Source organism: Oncorhynchus gorbuscha, unplaced genomic scaffold (genome assembly GCF_021184085.1).
Source record: "Oncorhynchus gorbuscha isolate QuinsamMale2020 ecotype Even-year unplaced genomic scaffold, OgorEven_v1.0 Un_scaffold_1384, whole genome shotgun sequence".
In the NCBI taxonomy this organism is placed as follows: Eukaryota; Metazoa; Chordata; class Actinopteri; order Salmoniformes; family Salmonidae; genus Oncorhynchus; species Oncorhynchus gorbuscha.
This window is the reverse complement of record NW_025746177.1, coordinates 68,485-93,665: the sequence shown is the minus strand read 5'-3', so window position 1 is coordinate 93,665 and position 25,181 is coordinate 68,485. Positions and strand designations below refer to the sequence as shown.

The following is a 25,181-nucleotide window of genomic DNA, read 5'->3' as shown; positions in this document are numbered from 1 at the left end:
CAGGTGTGTGTAATTGGAAAATGGTTTAATGACTGGCTCGTTAGGTTGATTTAGATGTAATGAAGCGGAAAAGGTGAAGCAAATATTTACCCAGAATTCAATGAGGGTTCAGGTCTATAGGTCCGTTGCTCTGAGAGTTTGTGTTTGTTGGGAAAACAAGACACTTGACCTTCTCGGTAGTGTGAGACTTTTACTTTGGCATCTTGTCCATACACTAGTCACGGATAAGTGTTTCATTGAGGTGATCGTTCATTGTGTGCTACTTTATCCTGTTATTTTTGTTTTGTTTTGTTTCCGTCTCTCTCGTTGGGTACTTTTTTGTTTTGTTTATATCACTTTTTTCCCACTACCTCCTCTACTTCCCCCCATACATCCCAGCTGGGCTGGGGGCTGGAAGGGAACCATGGACGGACAAACCCTGGGAGTGTGATTGGAACTGGACCTCTCTTCCTGTGTGCCCAGGCAAGCCAGGCCCAGCGTCACAGAGCAGCGTTTAGATGTGAACCATGGATATCATTTCAATTTCCTGTCCAGAGGACCGTGCAATAGGAAGCATTCTTTACTTAGCAGACTCACTCTTCCTGTTTGCAGCTCAGCTCAAAACACCTTGTTTTTCCCAGAGTGAAGCAGAAAAGGGGGCTCTGTGGTAGAAAGGTGTGCAGCAGCATACTAATGGCTAGATATATATTGGAAGCCGAAGCACATACTGTGGGTGTAGCAGACTGTGGCCTTGGCAAAGAAAACGCTGTTGATCACAATTCAGTTCTAATGTGTCTTTCACCAGCCAGGTGGTATATATATTACATATATATGGCCAACACAGTGTATCCAATGACAGAGCAGCCTGTTCTTACAGGTGTGTGTGTGTGTGTGTGTGTGTGTGTGTGTGTGTGTGTGTGTGTGTGTGTGTGTGTGTGTGTGTGTGTGTGTGTGCTGTGTCTGCGTGTGCGTGTGTGTGTGTGTGTGTGTGTGTGCGTGCGTGCGTGTGTGCGTGCGTGTGTGCGTGCGTGCGTGCGTGCGTGGTGAGCTTGAAGTGAACTTGTCCAATAGTCAGCTTGGTCAAGTGAACTGATTAAATTGCCGTTGGCTCATCCTCAGACCTAGTGAGACTTTTTCTCTACCCAGCCTAAGTCTCTTAGATTCTCCTCATGGCAATACAGTGGACTTTAAATGCTGACCTTTCTACCACTTGCACCACTGCTTTCTCTTCAAACCCTTCTACTTTCAGAGGCATAGAAAGGATGCCCTCTTTAAACAGACAGATTGACTTTTGGGAACACACACACGAGACAAGAGAAAAGGTAATTACATGTATCAGATTGCCTGGGGGATGTTTTGAAGCGGGAGACTTTAAAAAGGGGGCCTTGTGGAGGAGGAGAGGAAAGGTTGATCTCTGACCTTCTGAGCAGATCTCATTTCAAAGAGACGGCGTATATAGAGGTGCCACCGACACAAGCTGTTAAACCAATGGCCTTTGACTCCTGCCTGAACTTGACAGGTCTGCATTCTAAAGGGGGGGGGGTGTAACTGTCAAATGTGAAAACAAGTCGGATGTTAGTAATTATCTTGTGATACCATGTTAACAAAAAGGTCTCACAAAATGGCACATTTTGACCACAACCGTGACCATGCCAATGCAGAGACCAAAGGAGGATTTTAGGAGAAAGATGGCAGAGCAGCTGTGGTCTCCTGTCTGTAATGGCCTTTGGCCGTACCAGTGTTTAGTCGTGTCCGGCATTTTAAATGGTTGTTTTGAAGGCTCAGATCCCATTCCCCCACCTGTCTGGCTTGATGTGGAAATCTTTGCTTGGCGTTGTGACAGGCCGGTAGCAGGAACAGGAAGTTCATTTCCTGACCAGGGAGTGGTGCCTGAGAGCGGACAGAGCAACTTGGAGAGGACAATATGCATTGCCTTAGTCCCACACAAAAACACACACTCCTCCACCTGCCTCTCTCTCTGGTCCTGTCTGCTTTCCCTGCTGACCACTCCAGCATGCTTCCTCATGCTCTACTGTCAGTGATTGTGTGTGTGTGTTGTGTGTGTAGACGTGTGGCAGGGGCGTGATGAAACACAGAACTTCCTGCAGCGGTTTGATGCCCAGCTGGTGCGTGAGGAGAAGAGGTTGGAGGTGGAGGAGGAGGTCAGAGTTCAGGTGAGAGACTAGGCCATTGGTCTCAACACACAAACATTCACACACACACATACACATACACACATACACACAAACACTTCAATCATATGTGCCCGCATCGATTCGGTCTTGTGTTTAAAATTTTTTTACATTGGATAAAAGTAGATGACTGGATAAAAATTGTATATCATGCAGTTGTGGAATAATGGGAAAGAAATTCTGCTTTGAAAGTTGATAAACTTGTAAACCCCCTTTTGAGAAAATGGTCCTTGAATGTTTTGGTACCTACTGCTCTTCATTAATGGATTCACTTGAGACCATTTGCTTGTGTTTAAAAATTTGAAATAAAAGTGTTTTTACAATAAGGAAATACACTTGATCTCGATAAAAGTAGATGACTTACAACTAAACTATATCAAATAGAATCAGTTTATTTGTCATACACTGCAGTTGTGGAATAATGGGAAAGAAATTCTGCTTTGAAAGTTGATAAACTTGTAAACCCCCCTTTTGAGAAAATGGTCCTTGAATGTTTTGGTACCTACTGGAGAGCTCTTCATTAATGGATTCAACTTGAGACCATTTGCTAAACAGAGTGCGTAGTTTACCCCAGACAAACAACCCCCAAAATGTGAAACCCCCAGACACACCAAAAGTGGTAAAACCCCACAGACACACCAGTAACCCCCAGACCTACAATAAGGAAATACAACCCCAGACACTCCAACCAACCCCCAGACACACCAACCCCCTTTGACCTAATCTGACTTTGGACACTGCAGGTCACCTTCACATTACCCCCCCAGACACTGGTAAACACACACCCCATATCAAAACCCCCAGAATCAGTTTATTTGTCACACAGGATACAGAAGGTGTAAACCCCCAGACACAGTGAAATGGTTAACCCCAAGTGCCAACAAAAACCAACCCCAATTGACATAAAACCCCATTTTACATTTATTAACCCCCAGACACTCCGATGCTTAGTGCCCCAGACACACTGACCAACCCCAGACACTCCACCAACCCCCAGACCAACCCCCCCAGACACACCAACCCCCAGACACAACCCCCAGACACTCCAACCAACCCCAGACACTCACCAACCCCCAGACCAACCCCCCCCAGACACACTGACCAACCCCCAGACCCCCACACTCCGACCAACCCCCAGACACTCTGACCAACCCCCAGACACACTGACCAACCCCCAGACACACCAACCAACCCCCAGACACACTGACCAACCCCCAGACACTCCAACCAACCAACCCCAACCCCCAGACACTCCAACCAACCCCCAGACACTCCAACCAACCCCCAGACACTCCAAACCCCAGACACAACCCCCCAGACACACCAACCCCCAGACACCCAGACCCCCAGACACTCCAACCAACCCCCAGACACACTGACCAACCCCCAGACACAAACCCCCAGACACTCCAACCAACCCCCAGACACTCCACCAACCCCAGACACACTGACCAACCCCCAGACACACTGACCAACCAACCCCCAGACACTCCAACCAACCCCCAGACACTCCAACCAACCCCCAGACACTCCGACCAACCCCCAGACACACTGACCAACCCCCAGACACACCGACCACCCCAGACACACCGACCAACCCCCAGACACTCCGACCAACCCCCAGACACTCCGACCAACCCCCAGACACTCCACCAACCCCAGACACACCAGACACCCAACCCCAGACACACTGACCAACCCCCAGACACTCCAACCAACCCCCAGACACGTTAGACCAACCCCCAGACACTTAACCAACCAACCCCAGACACTCCAACCAACCCCCAGACACTCCCAACCCCCAACCCCCAACCCCCAGACACTAACCAACCCCCAGACACACCAACCAACCCCCAGACACACCGACCAACCCCAGACACACCAACCAACCCCAGACCACTGACAACCCCCAGACACACTGACCAACCCCCAGACACACTATCCAACCCCCAGACACACTAACCAACCCCCAGACACATCCAACCAACCCCAGACACACCAACCAACCCCAGACACACCAACCAACCCCCAGACCCCCAACCCCCAGACACACTAACCAACACCCCAGACACACTAACCAACCCCCAGACACACTAACCAACCCCCAGACACTCCAACCAACCCCCAGACACCGACCAACCCCAGACACCCAACCACCAGACACTCTAAACCAACCACCCAGACACTCCGACCAACCCCCAGACACAACCAACCCCCAGACACACTACCAACCCCCAGACACACTACCAACCCCCAGACACACTATCCAACCCCCAGACACACTAACCAACCCCCAGACACAACCAACCAACCCCCAGACACACTTGTCCAAATTGACACCCCAACCAACCCCAGACACTAAATGCCCCCCCAAACAAACCCCCAGACCCCCAACCAACCCCCAGACACTCCAACCAACCCCCAGACACAAGAATAATAATAATAGACACTACACAGATCATACAAACGACACTAAACCCCCAGACTAACGATCCAGACAGACACACTGACCAGTTAATGTTTGTTAGATAGTGAACAGTACGCTTTAAATTGCAATGAAAACCCAGACACTAGCACATGCATTCATGTCAGTCCATCCCTATTAAAAAATGAAAATGCATTATTAAACTTTTTTTTTTTAAATCAGTTCATCACCTGAAGATAATATTACCTCAAATGAAACAGAATTCACCTTTACCCTGTTGCATACATCAGAACCCCCAGACACACTGAAAACCCCCAGCTGCACATCTGACACTGAACGATTTCAAACTAACCCCAGACAAGCTGAGTGTTTATGGTGACTGGTGAGCGTGCATGTTAAAGAATCTCTCCACAGGTCCCAGATGAGCTGATGAGACAGGAAGTGAAGAATCTCAAGACTGGCTGTGGACCAAGAGAAAGGGAAGAAACCCCCAAGAAGAAGAACCCCAGAAAGAAAGGTGGCAAGAAGGACACTCCGAAAGAGTCGCTCTGCTCTGAACTCGTGTGGATGTGGGGTCTGGACACTTTGGATGGTGAGCTATGGGGTTAATCCAAGTCATATGATCAGACATATGTATGGTTGGGATGAAGGATTACACATTTCCCAGGTAAGCAATAATAGCTTCCATATGGCATTTCTACCATTGCTTAATGTAGGAATAATATAAAATGGACATCCATAATCTCAAAATAAAATGAGCGACATGAATTAATGTAATGAAATGAAAGTAATCAACCATTGGCCTCGTTGTCTGTTGGTGTGAATGTCATTCTATTGTACCTCACAGCTGTCTTCTCTGGGTTCTGTTTGTCCTTTTCCAAACAAACCAAGTAGACATGAGAACAGTCATTACATTTCTACACCAGTGTCAGTTCATCCCCACAGTTTGACCATAGACCCTGACACATTCCCCCCCCCATATCTCAGTTTGTATAACCCCCAGACACATCCAACCCCCAGACATATCTCCAGTTTGTATATGCCCTGCACACCCCCCAACCCCCATATCTCAGTTTGACATATGCCCCCCAGACATTCCCCCCCCCATATCTCAGTTTGACATATGCCCTGCACATCCAACCCCCATTCTCAACCCCAGACACTGTAACCCCCATGCCAACCCCAGACCCCCAACCCCAGACCCCAGACACATCAAACCCCCAGACACACCCCAACCTCCGACCAACCCCAGACATCCAACCAACCCCCAGACACACTGTATATGCCCTGCACATTCCCCTCCCCCATATCTCAGTTTGTATATGCCCTGCAGACATCCCCCCCATATCCCCCAGACACACCAACCATACCCCCTGACATCCCCCATATCTCAGTTTGTATATGCCCTGCACATTCCCCCCCCCACCATATCTCAGTTTGTATATGCCCTGACACATTCCCCCCCACATATCTCAGTTTGTATATGCCCTGCACATTCCCCCCCCATATCTCAGTTTGTATATGCCCTGACACATTCCCCCCCACCCATATCTCAGTTTGTATATGCCCTGCACATTCCCCCCAGACCCCCATATCTCAGTTTGTATATGCCCTGACACACATTCCCCTCCCCATATCTCAGTTTGTATATGCCCTGCAACATTCCCCTCCCCCCCATATCTCAGTTTGTATATGCCCTGCACATCCCCCCCCATATCTCAGTTTGCATATGCCCTGCACATCCCCCCATATCTCAGTTTGCATATGCCCTGCACACCGACCAACCCCCATATCTCAGACACCCGCAACCCCCATGCCCCCCCAGCACATTCCCCTCCCCCATATCTCAGTTTGTATATGCCCTGCACATTCCCCTCCCCCATATCTCAGTTTGTATATGCCCTGCACATTCCCCAACCCCATATCTCAGTTTGTATATGCCCTGCAGACATTCCGACCAACCCCCATATCTCAGTTTGTATATGCCCTGCACATTCCAACCCCCAGACACACTATCCCCCATATCTCAGTTTGTATATGCCCTGCAATTTAACCCCCCATATCTCAGTTTGCATATGCCCTGCTAAAACAAACCCCCAGACCCCCCATATCTCAGTTTGCATATGCCCTGCACATTTAGCTACCCAGCATCTCAGTTTGTTATATGAACAGTGCACATTCCCACTCCCCATGTCATATCTCAGTTTGTTATTAAACTTTTTTTTTATATGCCCTGCACATTCCCCTCCCCCATATCTCAGTTTGTATATGCCCTGCACATTCCCCTCCCCGAGACATATCTCAGTTTGGTGATATGCCCTGCACATTCCCCCCCCATATCTCAGTTTGAAGATATGCCCTGCACATGTGGGGTCTGGTTAGTTTGGATCCCCCCCCATATCTCAGTTTGTATATGCCCTGCACATAATAGCCCTCTCCATGGGTGTGGATGAAGGATTAGCACATTTCAGACATATGTATGGTTGGGATGAAGGATTACACATTTCGTAGGTAAGCAATAATAGCTTCCATATCTCAGTTTGCATATGCCCTGGACATCCATAATCTCATATCTCAGTTTGTATATGCCCATTGGCCTCCCCCATATCTCAGTTTGTATGTCATTCCCTCCCCCATATCTCAGTTTGTCCTTTTCCAAACACACGATGCCCTGCACATTCCCCTACCCATATCTCAGTTTGCATATGCCCTGCACATTCCCCCCCCCATATCTCAGTTTGCATATGCCCTGCACATTCCCCTCCCCCATATCTCAGTTTGCATATGCCCTGCACATTCCCCTCCCCCATATCTCAGTTTGTTTGTATATGCCCTGCACATTCCCCTCCCCCATATCTCAGTTTGCATATGCCCTGCACATTCCCCTCCCCATATCTCAGTTTGTATATGCCCTGCACATTCCCCCCCCATATCTCAGTTTGCATATGCCCTGCACATTCCCCTCCCCCATATCTCAGTTTGCATATGCCCTGCACATTCCCCTCCCCCATATCTCAGTTTGTATATGCCCTGCACATTCCCCTCCCCCATATCTCAGTTTGCATATGCCCTGCACATTCCCCTCCCCCATATCTCAGTTTGCATATGCCTGCACATTCCCCTCCCCCATATCTCAGTTTGCATATGCCCTGCACATTCCCCCCCCCATATCTCAGTTTGCATATGCCCTGCACATTCCCCTCCCCCATATCTCAGTTTGCATATGCCCTGCACATTCCACTCCCCCATATCTCAGTTTGCATATGCCCTGCACATTCCCCTCCCCCATATCTCAATTTGTATATGCCCTGTAATCTGTCCCCCATTTTTTGCAGAAACCTGTACATGCCCCTATAAACCATACATTGTGTTCCCTACAGGTGATAGAAAAGAGCAGAAACACTGAACCTGTCCGTTCAGACCCCAGTCCTTCCTACCTACAGGTTATAGAAAAGAGCAGAAACACTGAACCTGTCCGTTCAGACCCCAGTCCTTCCTACCTACAGGTTATAGAAAAGAGCAGAAACACTGAACCTGTCCGTTCAGACCCCAGTCCTTCCTACCTACAGGTTATAGAAAAGAGCAGAAACACTGAACCTGTCCGTTCAGACCCCAGTCCTTCCTACCTACAGGTTATAGAAAAGAGCAGAAACACTGAACCTGTCCGTTCAGACCCCAGTCCTTCCTACCTACAGGTTATAGAAAAGAGCAGAAACACTGAACCTGTCCGTTCAGACCCCAGTCCTTCCTACCTACAAGTTATAGAAAAGAGCAGAAACACTGAACCTGTCCGTTCAGACCCCAGTCCTTCCTACCTACAGGTTACAGAAAAGAGCAGAAACACTGAACCTGTCCGTTCAGACCCCAGTCCTTCCTACCTACAGGTTATAGAAAAGAGCAGAAACACTGAACCTGTCCGTTCAGACCCCAGTCCTTCCTACCTACAGGTTATAGAAAAGAGCAGAAACACTGAACCTGTCCGTTCAAACCCCAGTCCTTCCTACCTACAGGTTATAGAAAAGAGCAGAAACACTGAACCTGTCCGTTCAGACCCCAGTCCTACCTACCTACAGGTTATGGCAAATATGTTGTTTTAGTATTTCTCCAGTAGCCCCAAACTTATATGTCAAAGATAATAAAACAAAAGCACTACAGTAAATACTACAGTATACTACACTAGTCTGCAAAAACACTACAGTAAATACTACAGTATACTACACTAGTCTGCAAAAACACTACAGTAAATACTACAGTATACTACACTAGTCTGCAAAAGCACTACAGTAAATACTACAGTATACTACACTAGTCTGCAAAAACACTACAGTAAATACTACAGTATACTACACTAGTCTGCAAAAACACTACAGTAAATACTACAGTATACTACACTAGTCTGCAAAAACACTACAGTAAATACTACAGTATACTACACTAGTCTGCAAAAGCACTACAGTAAATACTACAGTATACTACACTAGTCTGCAAAAACACTACAGTAAATACTACAGTATACTACACTAGTCTGCAAAAACACTACAGTAAATACTACAGTATACTACACTAGTCTGCAAAAGCACTACAGTAAATACTACAGTATACTACACTAGTCTGCAAAAGCACTACAGTAAATACTACAGTATACTACACTAGTCTGCAAAAGCACTACAGTAAATACTACAGTATACTACACTAGTCTGCAAAAACACTACAGTAAATACTACAGTATACTACACTAGTCTGCAAAAACACTACAGTAAATACTACAGTATACTACACTAGTCTGCAAAAGCACTACAGTAAATACTACAGTATACTACACTAGTCTGCAAAAGCACTACAGTAAATACTACAGTATACTACACTAGTCTGCAAAAACACTACAGTAAATACTACAGTATACTACAGTCCACAAAAACACTACAGTAAATACTACAGTATACTACAGTCCACAAAAACACAACAGTAAATACTATTTACAACAGTATACAACAGTGAATAATACAGTTAAGTCTGCAAAAACCCTACAGTGAATACTTAAGCAACAAGGCATGAGGAGGTTTGATATATGGTCAATAAACCACGGCTCTGGGCTGTTCTAATCATGACACAATGCGGAGTGCCTGGACACATCCCTTAGCCATGGTATATTGGCCATATACCACAAACCACGAGGTGCCTTATTGCTATTATAAACTGGCTAACAACGTAATTAGAGCAGTAAAAATAAATGTTTTGTCATCCACCTGGTATACGGTCTGATATAACACGGCTGTCAGCCAATCAGCAATCAGGACTCAAACCACTCAGTTTATACTATAGTATTTTTTCATGTGGATCTCCAAAGACATATTTGGCAGAATATTTTTGAATTTACCTCAGCCAGAGTAGCTGAGCGTGTTGATTATTGAATCAGTAGGCCTGTTTAGCTCTTGCTTGTGTCCATACTGTAATGAAAGTAATGTGGTAAACAAAGAATATCAAATCCTAAACCACCCAACATAACCATAGCTCCTTCTTTGAGAGGTGTTCATTTATGGTTTGCTGCCAGCACTGTAGGCTACGATTAAACATAGTTTCACAGTGGTCCAAAATTCCTGAAGAAAGAGAGGGGAATTCTTAAATATTTCTGTGAGAGGAACACCCTCTCATAGCAACAGGGAGGTGGTGTAATTACTAAATGAAAGAACACATGTATTTTAGTTCATAGGTTGTGTCAAATCATCTCTCTAGGAGTGTTATTATAGACCAGGAACAAGTTGTTTTCCCCAAAGACTGTGACTCAGTTTTTCCTTTCTGATGTTTTTTTCTAAACTCAACATCTTCCATGTTGTTCATTTTAGGCTCCGTCTGTATGGCGTTTTGTGGAGCTATGAGCTACATTCATCTCAATGTTTTCAGCTGTCTTATGTGCATATCTGACTATCTTGTAGGACATTCCTTGGCTGCTCTGCCAGCTTGGTTGTGGTTTTGGAAGAACCCTCAGTTCCTCAGTTGTTTGACTCTGGTACATTGATTCCATCCCAGCCACTATACTGAGCCCGTCTTCCTATAGCTCCTACTACCAGCCTCCACTGCTTAGTTATATGTCTCCATTGTAGAAAAAGAAGAAAGGAAAGAAGGGCAGTAAGAAGAAGAAGAAGAAAGAGAAGGATCTGACTGCCGACAGGTCAGTGTCTGATAATATCAGTCTGCCATATGGAGCAGATGATTGGTTGGCAGAGGGCAGGAGTATGATGTCATGGAGTGACCACCACTCCAATAGGCCTGGTTAATGGTTAGTGTGTTTGTGACCTGCTCCCCCACCCTCAGTTTAACACCATCTTTCTCTCTCCCTCCCTCTCACCCGACTTACCATTCTCTCTCTCTCTCCTTTCCTTTCTCTACTTCATTTACATTTACATTTACATTTAAGTCATTTAGCAGACGCTCTTATCCAGAGCGACTTACAAATTGGTGCATTCACTTCATGTTTATCTCTCACTTTCATTGCCCTTTTCTCTCACTCTGTCTGTCCCTCCACACTCTCTCTCTCTCTCTCCCTCCCTCCTCTCTGTGTCTTACTCTCTGTCCCTCCTTCTCTCTCCCTCCTCTCTCTCTGTCTGTGTCTTACACTCTCCTCTCTCTCTCTCTCTCTCTGTCTGTTACTCTCTCTCCCTCTCTCTCTCTCTCTCTCTCTCTCTCTCTCTCTCTCTCTCTCTCTCTCTCTCTCTCTCTCTGTCTCTCTCTCTCTCTCTCTCTCTCTCTCTCTCTCTCTCTCTCTCTCTCTCTCTCTCTCTCTCTCTCTCTCTCTCTCTCTCTCTGTCTCTCTCTCTCTGTGTGTCTTACTCTCTCTCTCTCTCTCTCTCTCTCTCTCTCTCTCTCTCTCTCTCTCTCTCTCTCTCTCTCTCTCTCTCTCTCTCTCTCTCTCTCTCTCTCTCTCTCTCTCTCTCTGTGTGTGTGTGTCTTACTCTCTCTCTCTCTCTCCTCTCTCTCTCTCTCTCTGTCTCCCTCTCTCTCTCCTCTCTTACTCTCTCTCCCCTCTCTCTCTCTCTCCCTCTTCCCCTCTCTCTCTCTCCTCTCTCTCTTCCCCTCTCTCTCTCTCTGTATGTCTTACTCTCTCCGAGTCTCTCTCTCTCTCTCTCTCTCTCTCTCTCTCTCTCTCTCTCTCTCTCTCTCTCTCACTCTCTCACTCTCTCACTCTCTCACTCTCTCACTCTCTCACTCTCTCACTCTCTGTCTCTCCCTCTCTCTCCAGAACCATTGAGTCTCTGTATGAAGAGCTGGTGCTGGAAGGCTTCTTGATTAGACCCTTGAACATCAAGCTCTCTGAGTACATTGGTACGGTACTGACATCTCACACACACACACATACAGCGCTGAAACTATTCAGACCCATTTTTTCACATTTTTTTCCCTCATCAATCTACATACAATAGACCATAATGACAAAGCAAAAACAGGTTTTTAGAAATGATTGCAGATGTATTAAAAAAATGAATAAAACTGAAATATCACATTTACATAACTATTCAGACCCTTTACTCAGTACTTTGTTGAAGCACCGTCAGTGATTAGAGTCTCAAGTCTTCTCGGCACACCTGTATTTGGAGAGTTTCTCCCATTCTTCTCTGCAAATACTCTCAAGCTCTAAGGTTGGATGGGGAGCGTCGCTGCACAGCTATTTTCAGGTCTCTCCAGAGATGTTCGATTGGGTTCAAGACCGGGCTCTGGCTGGGCCACTCAAGAACATTCAGAGACATGTCCCGAAGCCATTCCTGTGTTGTCTTTGCTGTGTTCTTAGGGTCGTTGTCCTGTTGGAAGGTGAACCTTTGCCCCAGTCTGAGGTCCTGAGCTCTGGAGCAGGTTTTCATCAAGGATCTCTCTGATCTCTATCTTATCAAGGATCGTTCTGTTCTTCTTTCCCTCGATCCTGACTAGTCTCGCAGGCCCTGCCGCTGAAAAACATCCCCACAGCATGATGCTGCCACCAGCATGCTTCACCGTAAGGATGGTATCAGGTTTCCTCCAGACGTGATGCTTGGCATTCAGGTTTCATCAGACCAGAGAATCTTGTTTCTCATAGTCTGAGAGTCTTTAGCTGCCTTTTGGAAAACTCCAAGCAGGCTGTCATGTGCCTTTTACTGAGGAGTGGCTTCCGTCTGGCCACTCTACCATAAAGGCCTGATTGGTGGAGTGCTGCAGAGATGGGAGAACCTTCCAGAAAGACAACCATCTCCAAAGAGGAACTCTGGCCCTTCTCCCCCGATTGCTGAGTTTGGCTGGACGGCCAGCTCCAGGAATAGTCTTGGTGATTCCATTTTTTTTCCATTTAAGATTGATGGAGGCCACTGTGTTCTTGAGGATCTTCAATGATACAGAAATGTTTTGGTACCCTTCCCCAGATCTGTGCCTCGACACAATCCTTTCTCGAAGCTCTGCGGACAATTCCTTCAACCTCATGGCTTTGTTTTTGCTCTGACATGCACTGTCAACAGTGGGACCTTATATAGACAGGTCTGTGCCTTTCCAAATCATGTCCAATCAATTGAATTTACCACAGGTGGACTCCAATCAAGTTGTAGAAACATCTGAAGGATGATCAATGGAAACAGGATGCACCTGAGCTCAATTTTGAGTCTCATAGTAAAGTGTTCAAATACTTATGTAAATAATGTATTTCTGTTATGTATTTTATATACATTTTCCAAAAATGTCTAAAAACCTGTTTTTGCTTTGTATTTATGGGGTATTGTGTGTATATATCCATTTTAGAATAAGGCTGTAACATTCCAAAATGTGGAAGAAGTCAAGGGGTCTGAATACTTTCCCAATGGGGCGGCAGCATAGCCTAGTGGTTAGGGTGTTGGAATAGTAACCGGAAGGTTGTGAGTTCAAACCCCCGAGCTGACAAGGTACAAATCTGTCGTTCTGCCCCTGAACAGGCAGTTAACCCACTGTTCCCAGGCCGTCATTGAAAATAAGAATGTGTTCTTAACTGACTTGCCTGGTTAAATAAAGGTAAAAAAATAAAAATAAAAATGCACTGTACATATAAAATGTTGGTGACTTAGGTCTGGCTCCTGTCAATTGGATAATCCTTAGTCACATCTATATGAATGTTCATGCATGTGCGTGTGCGTGTGTGTGTGCGTGCGTGTGCGTGTGCGTGTGTGTGTGTGTGTGTGTGTGTGTGTGTGTGTGTGTGTGTGTGTGTGTGTGCGTGTGTGTGTGTGTGCGTGTGTGTGTGTGTGTGCGTGCGTGTGTGTCTACTTGCTTTGGTGTGTGTGTCTGTGTACTTTGGTGTGTGTGTGTCTACTTGCTTTGGTGTGTGTGTGTCTACTTGCTTTGGTGTGTGTGTGTCTACTTGCTTTGGTGTGTGTATCTGTGTACTTTGGTGTGTGTGTGTCTACTTGCTTTGGTGTGTGTGTCTGCATGCTTTGGTGTTTGTGTCTGCATGCTTTGGTGTGTGTGTCTGCATGTGTGTGTCTGCGTGCTTTGGTGTGTGTATGAAAAGGTGTGTTTGCTCACATGTGTCTAGTAGGGCCAGCTGGATATCAGACAGTGAGGCTGCCTCGTCTCCACAGGGATTTATGACTCAATATCCCACTCTGTGCCTCATTCCCTCCCTGCCTCCCGCCCTAGATGTCTCGCTGTGGCCATGTTGCAATAAGGGTCATGATGACACCACACTCTATCATGTTGAACAGACAGACACACACGCCTGGCTCCCCAAAACCAGTTACTGTTTGTTTCAATTATATCCACATACAGTGCCTTTGATGTTGGGAGGGAGTTCGGAATGGTTGAGGAGGAGAGTCCGGCAAGAGGGACAGAGAAATAGATGTTGATGTCTTGTCTATGATAGTGGCCTAAATACCTTCCCTTATTTCAGTTCTAGCCACAGTATAGCTAGATGCCTTGATGCCTAGAGGCTCCTGAATTACAGCCAATTAATGTCTAAGTTGCATTAGTACAGGTTTCTGCTGAGTTGATTTATGTCTGAAGATATGCATCAGCCAATGTACAAAGAGCAAATTCCCTAACTCAAAGAACAAGACTATTGTCTGATGGATGTCTGACTTCTCTCCCTCCCCCTCTCTCTCTCTCTACCTCCCTCCCTCCCTCCTCTCTCCCTCCCCCTCCCTCTCTCTCTCCTCTCTCTCTCTCCCTCTCTCTCTCTCTCCCTCCCTCTCTCTCTCTCTCTCTCTCTCTCCCTCTCTCTCTCCCTCCCTCCCTCCCTCCCTCTCTCTCTCCCTCCCTCCCCTCTCTCTCTCTCTCCCTCCCTCCCTCCCTCTCTCTCTCCCCCTCCCTCCCTCCCTCCCTCTCTCCCTCCCTCGTCTCCCTCCCCCTCCCTCCCTCCAGGTGAGTTCAGCTACCTGGGTACGACCCTGCGCCAGGCAGACATTGAGCCCATGCCCTCTCTGTCAGACGTCAGACAGCTCATTGCCCTTTATGGGATCCTGCCTCTGGGTGAGTGAGAGAGAGCCCATCCCATCCACTCTCATCATTGTGACTGTGATCACATCACCCCACAACCTGGCTAGTCTGATTCATACTTATTGTACTTGCAACACACACACACTCACACTTTGATCCTTCAGCCATTCTCTCCTGGCTGAGCCTTTCTGTCACTGTCGCTGCCACCACTATGCTACAGAACACAGGGGAGTCAGGTAACAGTGGTCCAGAACCCAGAATAGAATAGAAAAGCACAGAGAAGAACATAGAATACTAGAGGAAAGTAGAAAGAATAGAACAGAATAGAATAGAATAGAATACAAATACAGAACAGAAATACAGAACAGAACAGAATAGAATATTAGACACCACTAGATCATCTAGAAGCAGCTAGTGGGCTGATGCTGATCCAGGGATCCTAATGGTAATATAATACAGCTCACTGAAGTTCACCCCAACTCTGAAGGGACGTGATCTTTCTCCCCAACACGTCTCATGTCACCTGGCGTTAAGACCCATTTCCATCCCATCCCCCTACGCCAGCGTTGTGGACCCCCAGAAGTAGCTCCCGAAGAGGGGAGGGTTACTGAACAAACAGGCCACCCACCCTGGAGAAGAAGATGATGTCTTTCAGCACCTCAGACCTAATCAAAGGCAATATGACTACCAGAGGCCTGGATGGGCTGGTGTGGATGTCCATCACCACCATCATCACTACCACCACCACCTTCATCACCTGCAACACCACCCCCTCCACCACTACCATCCCCCCCACCACCATCACTATTCTCATCACCACCACTACCACCACCGCCACTAGCACCCCCTACCATCACCATCACCACCACTAAAACCACTACCATCACTAACACCACCATCACAACCATCACCACCACCACTAACACCACCACTACCATCACCACCGCCACTAACACTACCATCACCACCACTACCACCATCACCACTACCACCACCACCACTACCAACACCATCATCACCATTACCTCCACCACTACCACCTCCACCACTACCACCACCACCACCACCACCATCCACCACTACCACCTCTACTACCACCATCACCACCACTACAACTACCAACACCATCACCACCAACACCACCACCACCATTACCTCCACCACTACCACCTCCACCACCATCACCACTACTATCATCACTACTACCACCTCTACTACCACCACCACTACTACCACCATCACCACCACCACTCCCATCATCACCACTACTACCACTACCTCACCATCACCACTACTACCACTACTACCACCACCACCTCTACCACCATCACATCATTACCATCACCACCACCTCTACCATTACTACTACCACCACCACCACTACCATCACTATCACCACCCCCACCACCACTACCACCACCTCTACCATCATCACTAATACCACTACCACCACCATCACCACTACTACCACTACTACTACCACCACCACCACCACTACCATCACCTCTACCACCACTACCATCACCACCACTACCATCACCACCACTACCATCACCACTACAACCACTCCAGCATCACCACCACCATCATCACTACTACCACCACTACCACTACTACCACCACCACCACCATCACCACCACCTCTACCATTACTACTACCACCACCACCATCACTGCTATCACCACCACCACTACCATCACTACCACCACCACCATCACCACCACTGCTATCACCACCACCACCACTACCATCACTACCATCATCATCCATCACTACCACCCCCACCACCACCACCACTACCTACCATCATCACTAATACCACTACCACCACCATCACCACTACTACCACTACCACCACTACTACCACCACCACCACTACTACCACCACCATCACCACCACCACCATCACCACCACCACCACATCTACCAACACCACCACCACTACCACCACCTCTACCATCATCACTAATACCACTACCACCACCATCACTACCAACACCACCACCACTATCACCACCACTACCATCATCACTACTACCACCACCACCATCATCCCATCACTACCACCACTACCACCACCACCACCCACCACTACCATCACCACCACCACCACCACCACCACTCACCATCACCACCACCACCACCACTACCACACCACACCACCACCACCACCACCCACTACCACCACCACCACCACTACCACCACCATCACCACCACTACCATCACCATCACCACCATCACCACCACCACTACCATCACCACCACTACCACCACCACCTCTATGACCACCACCACCTCTACGACCACCACCACCATCAGCACCACTACCATCACCATCACCACCACCACTACCACCACCACCACCACCACCTCTACGACCACCACCACCATCAGCACCACTACCATCACCATCACCACCACCACCACCACTACCATCACCATCACCACCACCACTACCACTACTACCACCACCACCATCATCCCTCACTACCACCACCACCACCACCTCTATGACCACCACCACCATCAGCACCACTACCATCACCACCACCACTACCATCACCACCACTACCACCACCACCTCTACCACCACCACCACCATCACCACCACCACCATCACCATCACCACCACCACTACCACTACCATCACCACCACCACTACCATCACCACTACTACCACCACCACCACCACCACCACCTACCACCACCACCACCATCAACACCACTACCATCACCATCACCACCACCACCACCACTACCACTACCATCACCACTACCACTACCATCACCACCACCACTACCATCACCACCACCACCACCACTACCACCACCACCTCTACGACCACCACCACCATCAGCACCACTACCATCACCATCACCACCACCACCACCACTACCATCACCACCACCACTACCACCACCACCACTACCACCACCACCTCTACGACCACCACCACCATCAGCACCACTACCATCACCACCACCACTACCACTACCATCACCACCACCACTACCACTACTACCACCACCACCATCATCCCTCACTACCACCACCACCTCTACGACCACCACCACCATCAGCACCACTACCATCACCATCACCACCACCACCACCACTACCACTACCATCACCACCACCACTACCACCACCACTACTACCACCACCACCATCATCCCTCACTACCACCACCACCTCTACGACCACCACCACCATCAGCACCACTACCATCACCACCACCACCACCACTACCATCACCTCCATCGTCACATACTACAGTTTATTTATACCTGCACTGTGAACACACAACACTGCCTAAGCTTCCACCTCTTTTTATGAAATGAATCCCAACAGGACATTGTTTTGTTTTGTTGTTCCCGGAACTTTATTGTCATTCTCACCAAGAGTTGGCTCAGTTTCAGTTACTCTGTGATGATTCAGAGATTCCTCAGAGACTGGTTTGGTTTTCTGAAGTATAAGCATTGTATATTGGAGGGAGGCTGGCTAGATCGTGTCCTTGGTAGAGAGATATCTCTGTGTACTCCCTTTGTTAGCGATTCACAGCCAATTATCCAGACTGGCTGCTATCTCATTCTCAGTGGTGTCTGTTATTTTCACAAGAAAGTGACAACATTTGAACGTGATAGTGTTCCTTCTTTTAACCTGTGTTTGACCTTATTGTTCAAGCTTCTACATTTCATTTCCTATGGAAAAGGACAAGTGCACGTTGCACTAGTCAATTGATCGGCTAATCTGTCCCAGATGGGTTAGAGGCAGGAAGGAGATCATCATTAGACCTTAATGGGAGGAGTAGTCTTCTAATCAGTGCTCATAGTGTACCTAATGAACTAACACTGTGACCTGATCTAACAGAGAGTGAACTGACCCTATAAACAGCCTGCAGCATAGAGAGAACAGAGAACTGACCCTATAAACAGCCTGCAGCATAGAGAGAGAGAGAGAACTGACCCTATAAACAGCCTGCAGCATAGAGAGAACAGAGAACTGACCCTATAAACAGCCTGCAGCATAGAGAGAGAGAGAACTGACCCTATAAACAGCCTGCAGCATAGAGAGAGAGAGAGAACTGACCCTATAAACAGCCTGCAGCATAGAGAGAACAGAGAACTGACCCTATAAACAGCCTGCAGCATAGAGAGAGAGAGACCAACTGACCCTATAAACAGCCTGCAGCATAGAGACCAGAGACTAGAACTGACCCTATAAACAGCCTGCAGCATAGAGAGAGAGACCAACTGACCCTATAAACAGCCTGCAGCATAGAGAGAGAGAACTGACCCTATAAACAGCCTGCAGCATAGATCCACCTCCACCACCACACCACCACCACCATCAGCACCACTACCATCACCACCACCACCACCACTACCACTAGAGAGAGAACTGACCCTATAAACAGCCTGCAGCATAGAGAGAGAGAACTGACCCTGAAACAGCCTGCAGCATAGAGAGAGAGAGAACTGAATAAACAGCCTGCAGCATAGAGAGAGAGAGAGAACTGACCCTATAAACAGCCTGCAGCATAGAGAGAGAGAGAACTGACCCTGGTAAACAGCCTGCAGCATAAGACAGCCTAAACAGCCTGCAGCATAGAGAGAGAGAACATTTGAGAACTGACCCTATAAACAGCCTTATTGTTCAGCTGACCCTATAAACAGCCTGCAGAGAGGAGAAACTGACCCTATAAACAGCCTGCAGCATAGAGAGAGAGAAGAGAACTGACCCTATAAACAGCCTGCAGCATAGAGAGAGAACTGACCCTATAAACAGCCTGCAGCATAGAAGAGAGAACTGACCCTATAAACAGCCTGCAGCATAGAGAGAGAGAGAACTGACCCTATAAACAGCCTGCAGCATAGAGAGAGAGAGAGACTGACCCTATAAACAGCCTGCAGCATAGAGAGATAAACAGCCTGCAGCATAGAGAGAACTGACCCTATAAACAGCCTGCAGCATAGAGAGAGAGAGAACTGACCCTATAAACAGCCTGATAGAGAGAGAGAGAGAACCCTATAAACAGCCTGCAGCATAGAGAGAGAGAGAGAACTGACCCTATAAACAGCCTGCAGCATAGAGAGAGAGAGAACTGACCCTATAAACAGCCTGCAGCATAGAGAGAGCAGAGAACTGACCCTATAAACAGCCTGCAGCATAGAGAGAGAGAGAACTGACCCTATAAACAGCCTGCAGCATAGAGAGAGAGAGAGAACTGACCCTATAAACAGCCTGCAGCATAGAGAGAGAGAGAACTGACCCTATAAACAGCCTGCAGCATAGAGAGAGAGAGAACTGACCCTATAAACAGCCTGCAGCATAGAGAGAGAGAGAACTGACCCTATAAACAGCCTGCAGCATAGAGAGAGAGAGAACTGACCCTATAAACAGCCTGCAGCATAGAGAGAGAGAGAACTGACCCTATAAACAGCCTGCAGCATAGAGAGAGAGAGAGAACTGACCCTATAAACAGCCTGCAGCATAGAGAGAGAGAGAACTGACCCTATAAACAGCCTGCAGCATAGAGAGAGAGAGAACTGACCCTATAAACAGCCTGCAGCATAGAGAGAGAGAGAGAGAACTGACCCTATAAACAGCCTGCAGCATAGAGAGAGAGAGAGAACTGACCCTATAAACAGCCTGCAGCATAGAGAGAGAGAGAACTGACCCTATAAACAGCCTGCAGCATAGAGAGAGAGAAACTGACCCTATAAACAGCCTGCAGCATAGAGAGAGAGAGAGAACTGACCCTATAAACAGCCTGCAGCATAGAGAGAGAGAGAACTGACCCTATAAACAGCCTGCAGCATAGAGAGAGAGAACTGACCCTATAAACAGCCTGCAGCATAGAGAGAGAGAGAACTGACCCTAAAACAGCCTGCAGCATAGAGAGAGAGAACTGACCCTATAAACAGCCTGAGCATAGAGAGAGAGAGAACTGACCCTATAAACAGCCTGCAGCATAGAGAGAGAGAACTGACCCTATAAACAGCCTGCAGCATAGAGAGAGAGAGAGAACTGACCCTATAAACAGCCTGCAGCATAGAGAGAGAGAGAACTGACCCTATAAACAGCCTGCAGCATAGAGAGAGAGAGAACTGACCCTATAAACAGCCTGCAGCATAGAGAGAGAGAGAGAACTGACCCTATAAACAGCCTGCAGCATAGAGAGAGAGAGAACTGACCCTATAAACAGCCTGCAGCATAGAGAGAGAGAGAACTGACCCTATAAACAGCCTGCAGCATAGAGAGAGAGAGAGAACTGACCCTATAAACAGCCTGCAGCATAGAGAGAGAGAACTGACCCTATAAACAGCCTGCAGCATAGAGAGAGAGAGAACTGACCCTATAAACAGCCTGCAGCATAGAGAGAGAGAGAGAACTGACCCTATAAACAGCCTGCAGCATAGAGAGAGAGAGTGAACTGACCCTATAAACAGCCTGCAGCATAGAGAGAGAGAGAGAACTGACCCTATAAACAGCCTGCAGCATAGAGAGAGAGAACTGACCCTATAAACAGCCTGCAGCATAGAGAGAGAGAGAACTGACCCTATAAACAGCCTGCAGCATAGAGAGAGAGAGAACTGACCCTATAAACAGCCTGCAGCATAGAGAGAGAGAGTGAACTGACCCTATAAACAGCCTGCAGCATAGAGAGAGAGAGAGAACTGACCCTATAAACAGCCTGCAGCATAGAGAGAGAGAGAACTGACCCTATAAACAGCCTGCAGCATAGAGAGAGAGAGAGAACTGACCCTATAAACAGCCTGCAGCATAGAGAGAGAGAGAACTGACCCTATAAACAGCCTGCAGCATAGAGAGAGAGAGAACTGACCCTATAAACAGCCTGCAGCATAGAGAGAGAGAGAGAACTGACCCTATAAACAGCCTGCAGCATAGAGAGAGAGAGAGAACTGACCCTATAAACAGCCTGCAGCATAGAGAGAGAGACTGACCCTATAAACAGCCTGCAGCATAGAGAGAGAGAAACTGACCCTATAAACAGCCTGCAGCATAGAGAGAGAGAGAACTGACCCTATAAACAGCCTGCAGCATAGAGAGAGAGAGAGAACTGACCCTATAAACAGCCTGCAGCATAGAGAGAGAGAGAACTGACCCTATAAACAGCCTGCAGCATAGAGAGAGAGAAGAACTGACCCTATAAACAGCCTGCAGCATAGAGAGAGAGAGACTGACCCTATAAACAGCCTGCAGCATAGAGAGAGAGAGAGAACTGACCCTATAAACAGCCTGCAGCATAGAGAGAGAGAGAGAACTGACCCTATAAACAGCCTGCAGCATAGAGAGAGAGAGAGAACTGACCCTATAAACAGCCTGCAGCATAGAGAGAGAGAACAGAGAACTGACCCTATAAACAGCCTGCAGCATAGAGAGAGAGAGAACTGACCCTATAAACAGCCTGCAGCATAGAGAGAGAGAGAACTGACCCTATAAACAGCCTGCAGCATAGAGAGAGAGAACTGACCCTATAAACAGCCTGCAGCATAGAGAGAGAGAACAGAGAACAGAGAACAGAGGCCAGAGCCTGTTGCCAGCTATTGTAGTTTTAATGAGTTCCGGTCAGAGCAGTAGCAGCGGGACTTCTTGGCTGGACCTACCCCAGGGACAGGAGGGGATTCCTGGGGATAAAGGTTACACGGCTGCACCTGCTCTGGGTCTCTGGGTCTAGAGGTTAATGGAGGGGTGTTGTGATTGTATGTGTTTACTCTCACGTTCTGTGTCCTGGTCCTCTGGCCTCTGTCCAGCCTGGACTTTTAACAGTTAGTATCAGAGAGCACACAATGCTGCACCCTCAGCCCAGCCTCACTGCAGCCTCACTGTAGCCTCAGCACACCCTCACCCCAGCCTCAGCCCAGGCTCATCCCAGCCTAACCCCAGCCTCAGCCCAGCCTAACCCCAGTATCATCCCAGCCTCAGCCCCAGCCTCAGCCCAGCCTAACCCCAGTATCATCCCAGCCTCAGCCCAGCCTAACCCCAGTATCATCCAGCTGGATAATCCAACTATTTTCCCTATGGTAGGAGGTTGACCTGGCTGAATCAGTTAGTACCAGTTAAGCAGCACTGCTGCTGAGGTCCTCAGAGACCTCACAGGGGCTACAAACACCTATAGTGACCTTACGGCTCTGTTCAATCCGCATGGCGGAAGATCAGCTTTAACAGTTTAGCATTGTGCTGTGATTGAAATTTACTACCACCTAACCATCACCATCTACATGTTATCATCCTGTTATTATACTCTCTCTCTCTCTCTCTCTCTCTCTCTCTCTCTCTCTCTCTCTCTCTCTCTCTCTCTCTCTCTCTCTCTCACTCTCTCACTCTCTCTCTCTCTCACTCTCTCACTCTCTCACTCTCTCACTCTATCCCTCTCTCCCTCTCTCCCCCCCAGGATCCCAGTCCGTCCATCAGAAGGCTCCCCTGATGAAGACTCTGCTGCTGGCTGGTCCTGGAGGCGTAGGGAAGAGGATGCTGGTCCATGCTCTGTGCACTGAGACCGGGGCCAACCTCTTCAACCTGTCCCCCAGAAACCTGGCTGGGAAGTACCCCGGCAGGAGCTGCCTCCAGTACCTACTGCACATGGTCTTCAAGGTTTTTGTCAATCTGCTACTGTACATAGTGAGGAAGGCAGCAAAATGGTGCCATGTACGAGGGTAGAGGTCATTGTCTGTTTTGATTCAGATAGTATATGCACACATACTGTATGGCCCACAAAAACACTTTGGCAGTGTACATGATTAGGTATTAGTGTTGTGAATGAAATGCCTGCTGGTGAAGTCAGGAATAAGCTGCACTATGAGCTGCTCTGTGTTTCTCTGTCAGCTTGATGTTTCTATGTGTTGCTCTGTCAGCTTGATGTTGCTGTGTTACTCTGTCAGCTTGATGTTGCTGTGTTACTCTGTCAGCTTGATGTTTCTATGTGTTGCTCTGTCAGCTTGATGTTTCTATGTGTTACTCTGTCAGCTTGATGTTGCTATGTGTTGCTCTGTCAGCTTGATGTTGCTGTGTGTTGCTCTGTCAGCTTGATGTTGCTATGTGTTGCTCTGTCAGCTTGATGTTGCTATGTGTTGCTCTGTCAGCTTGATGTTGCTATGTGTTGCTCTGTCAGCTAGATGTTGCTATGTGTTGCTCTGTCAGCTTGATGTTGCTATGTGTTGCTCTGTCAGCTTGATGTTGCTATGTGTTGCTCTGTCAGCTTGATGTTGCTATGTGTTGCTCTGTCAGCTTGATGTTGCTATGTGTTACTCTGTCAGCTTGATGTTGCTATGTGTTGCTCTGTCAGCTTGATGTTGCTATGTGTTGCTCTGTCAGCTTGATGTTGCTATGTGTTGCTCTGTCAGCTTGATGTTGCTATGTGTTGCTCTGTCAGCTTGATGTTGCTATTGTTGCTCTGTCAGCTTGATGTTGCTACTGTGTGTTGCTCTGTCAGCTTGATGTTGCTGTGTTGCTCTGTCAGCTTGATGTTGCTGAATGAAATGCTCTGTCAGCTTGATGTTGCTGTGTTGCTCTGTCAGCTTGATGTTGCTCTGTGTTGCTCTGTCAGCTTGATGTTGCTATGTGTTGCTCTGTCAGCTTGATGTTGCTATGTGTTGCTCTGTCAGCTTGATGTTTCTATGTGTTGCTCTGTCAGCTTGATGTTGCTGTGTTGCTCTGTCAGCTTGATGTTGCTGTGTTGCTCTGTCAGCTTGATGTTGCAATGTGTTGCTCTGTCAGCTTGATGTTGCTATGTGTTGCTCTGTCAGCTTGATGTTGCTGTGTTGCTCTGTCAGCTTGATGTTGCTGTGTTGCTCTGTCAGCTTGATGTTGCTATGTGTTGCTCTGTCAGCTTGATGTTGCTATGTGTTGCTCTGTCAGCTTGATGTTGCAATGTGTTGCTCTGTCAGCTTGATGTTGCTATGTGTTGCTCTGTCAGCTTGATGTTTCTATGTGTTGCTCTGTCAGCTTGATGTTTCTATGTGTTGCTCTGTCAGCTTGATGTTGCTATGTGTTGCTCTGTCAGCTTGATGTTTCTATGTGTTGCTCTGTCAGCTTGATGTTTATCAGATCAGTTCATAGTTGTCTATCGGTTAACACAGTTACTGTTCACGGTTCCCCTGTGACATTCTGCACCACTGACTCATCTGAGACATGGAGGG

The 25,181-nt window shown here is 47.7% G+C and overlaps 1 protein-coding gene across 1 annotated transcript in view; it reads left to right on the top strand.

The window, feature by feature from the left end:
* Positions 1-25,181, top strand: part of iqca1 (IQ motif containing with AAA domain 1) — a 64,190-nt gene that overhangs the window by 26,851 nt on the left and 12,158 nt on the right. Inside the window, exons 10-15 of the mRNA XM_046337359.1 lie at positions 2,047-2,153; positions 5,011-5,127; positions 10,704-10,765; positions 11,834-11,916; positions 14,941-15,048; positions 23,438-23,637. Of these exons, the coding sequence (XP_046193315.1) occupies positions 2,047-2,153; positions 5,011-5,127; positions 10,704-10,765; positions 11,834-11,916; positions 14,941-15,048; positions 23,438-23,637 (677 nt within the window). The remainder of the gene's footprint in view (positions 1-2,046; positions 2,154-5,010; positions 5,128-10,703; positions 10,766-11,833; positions 11,917-14,940; positions 15,049-23,437; positions 23,638-25,181) is intronic.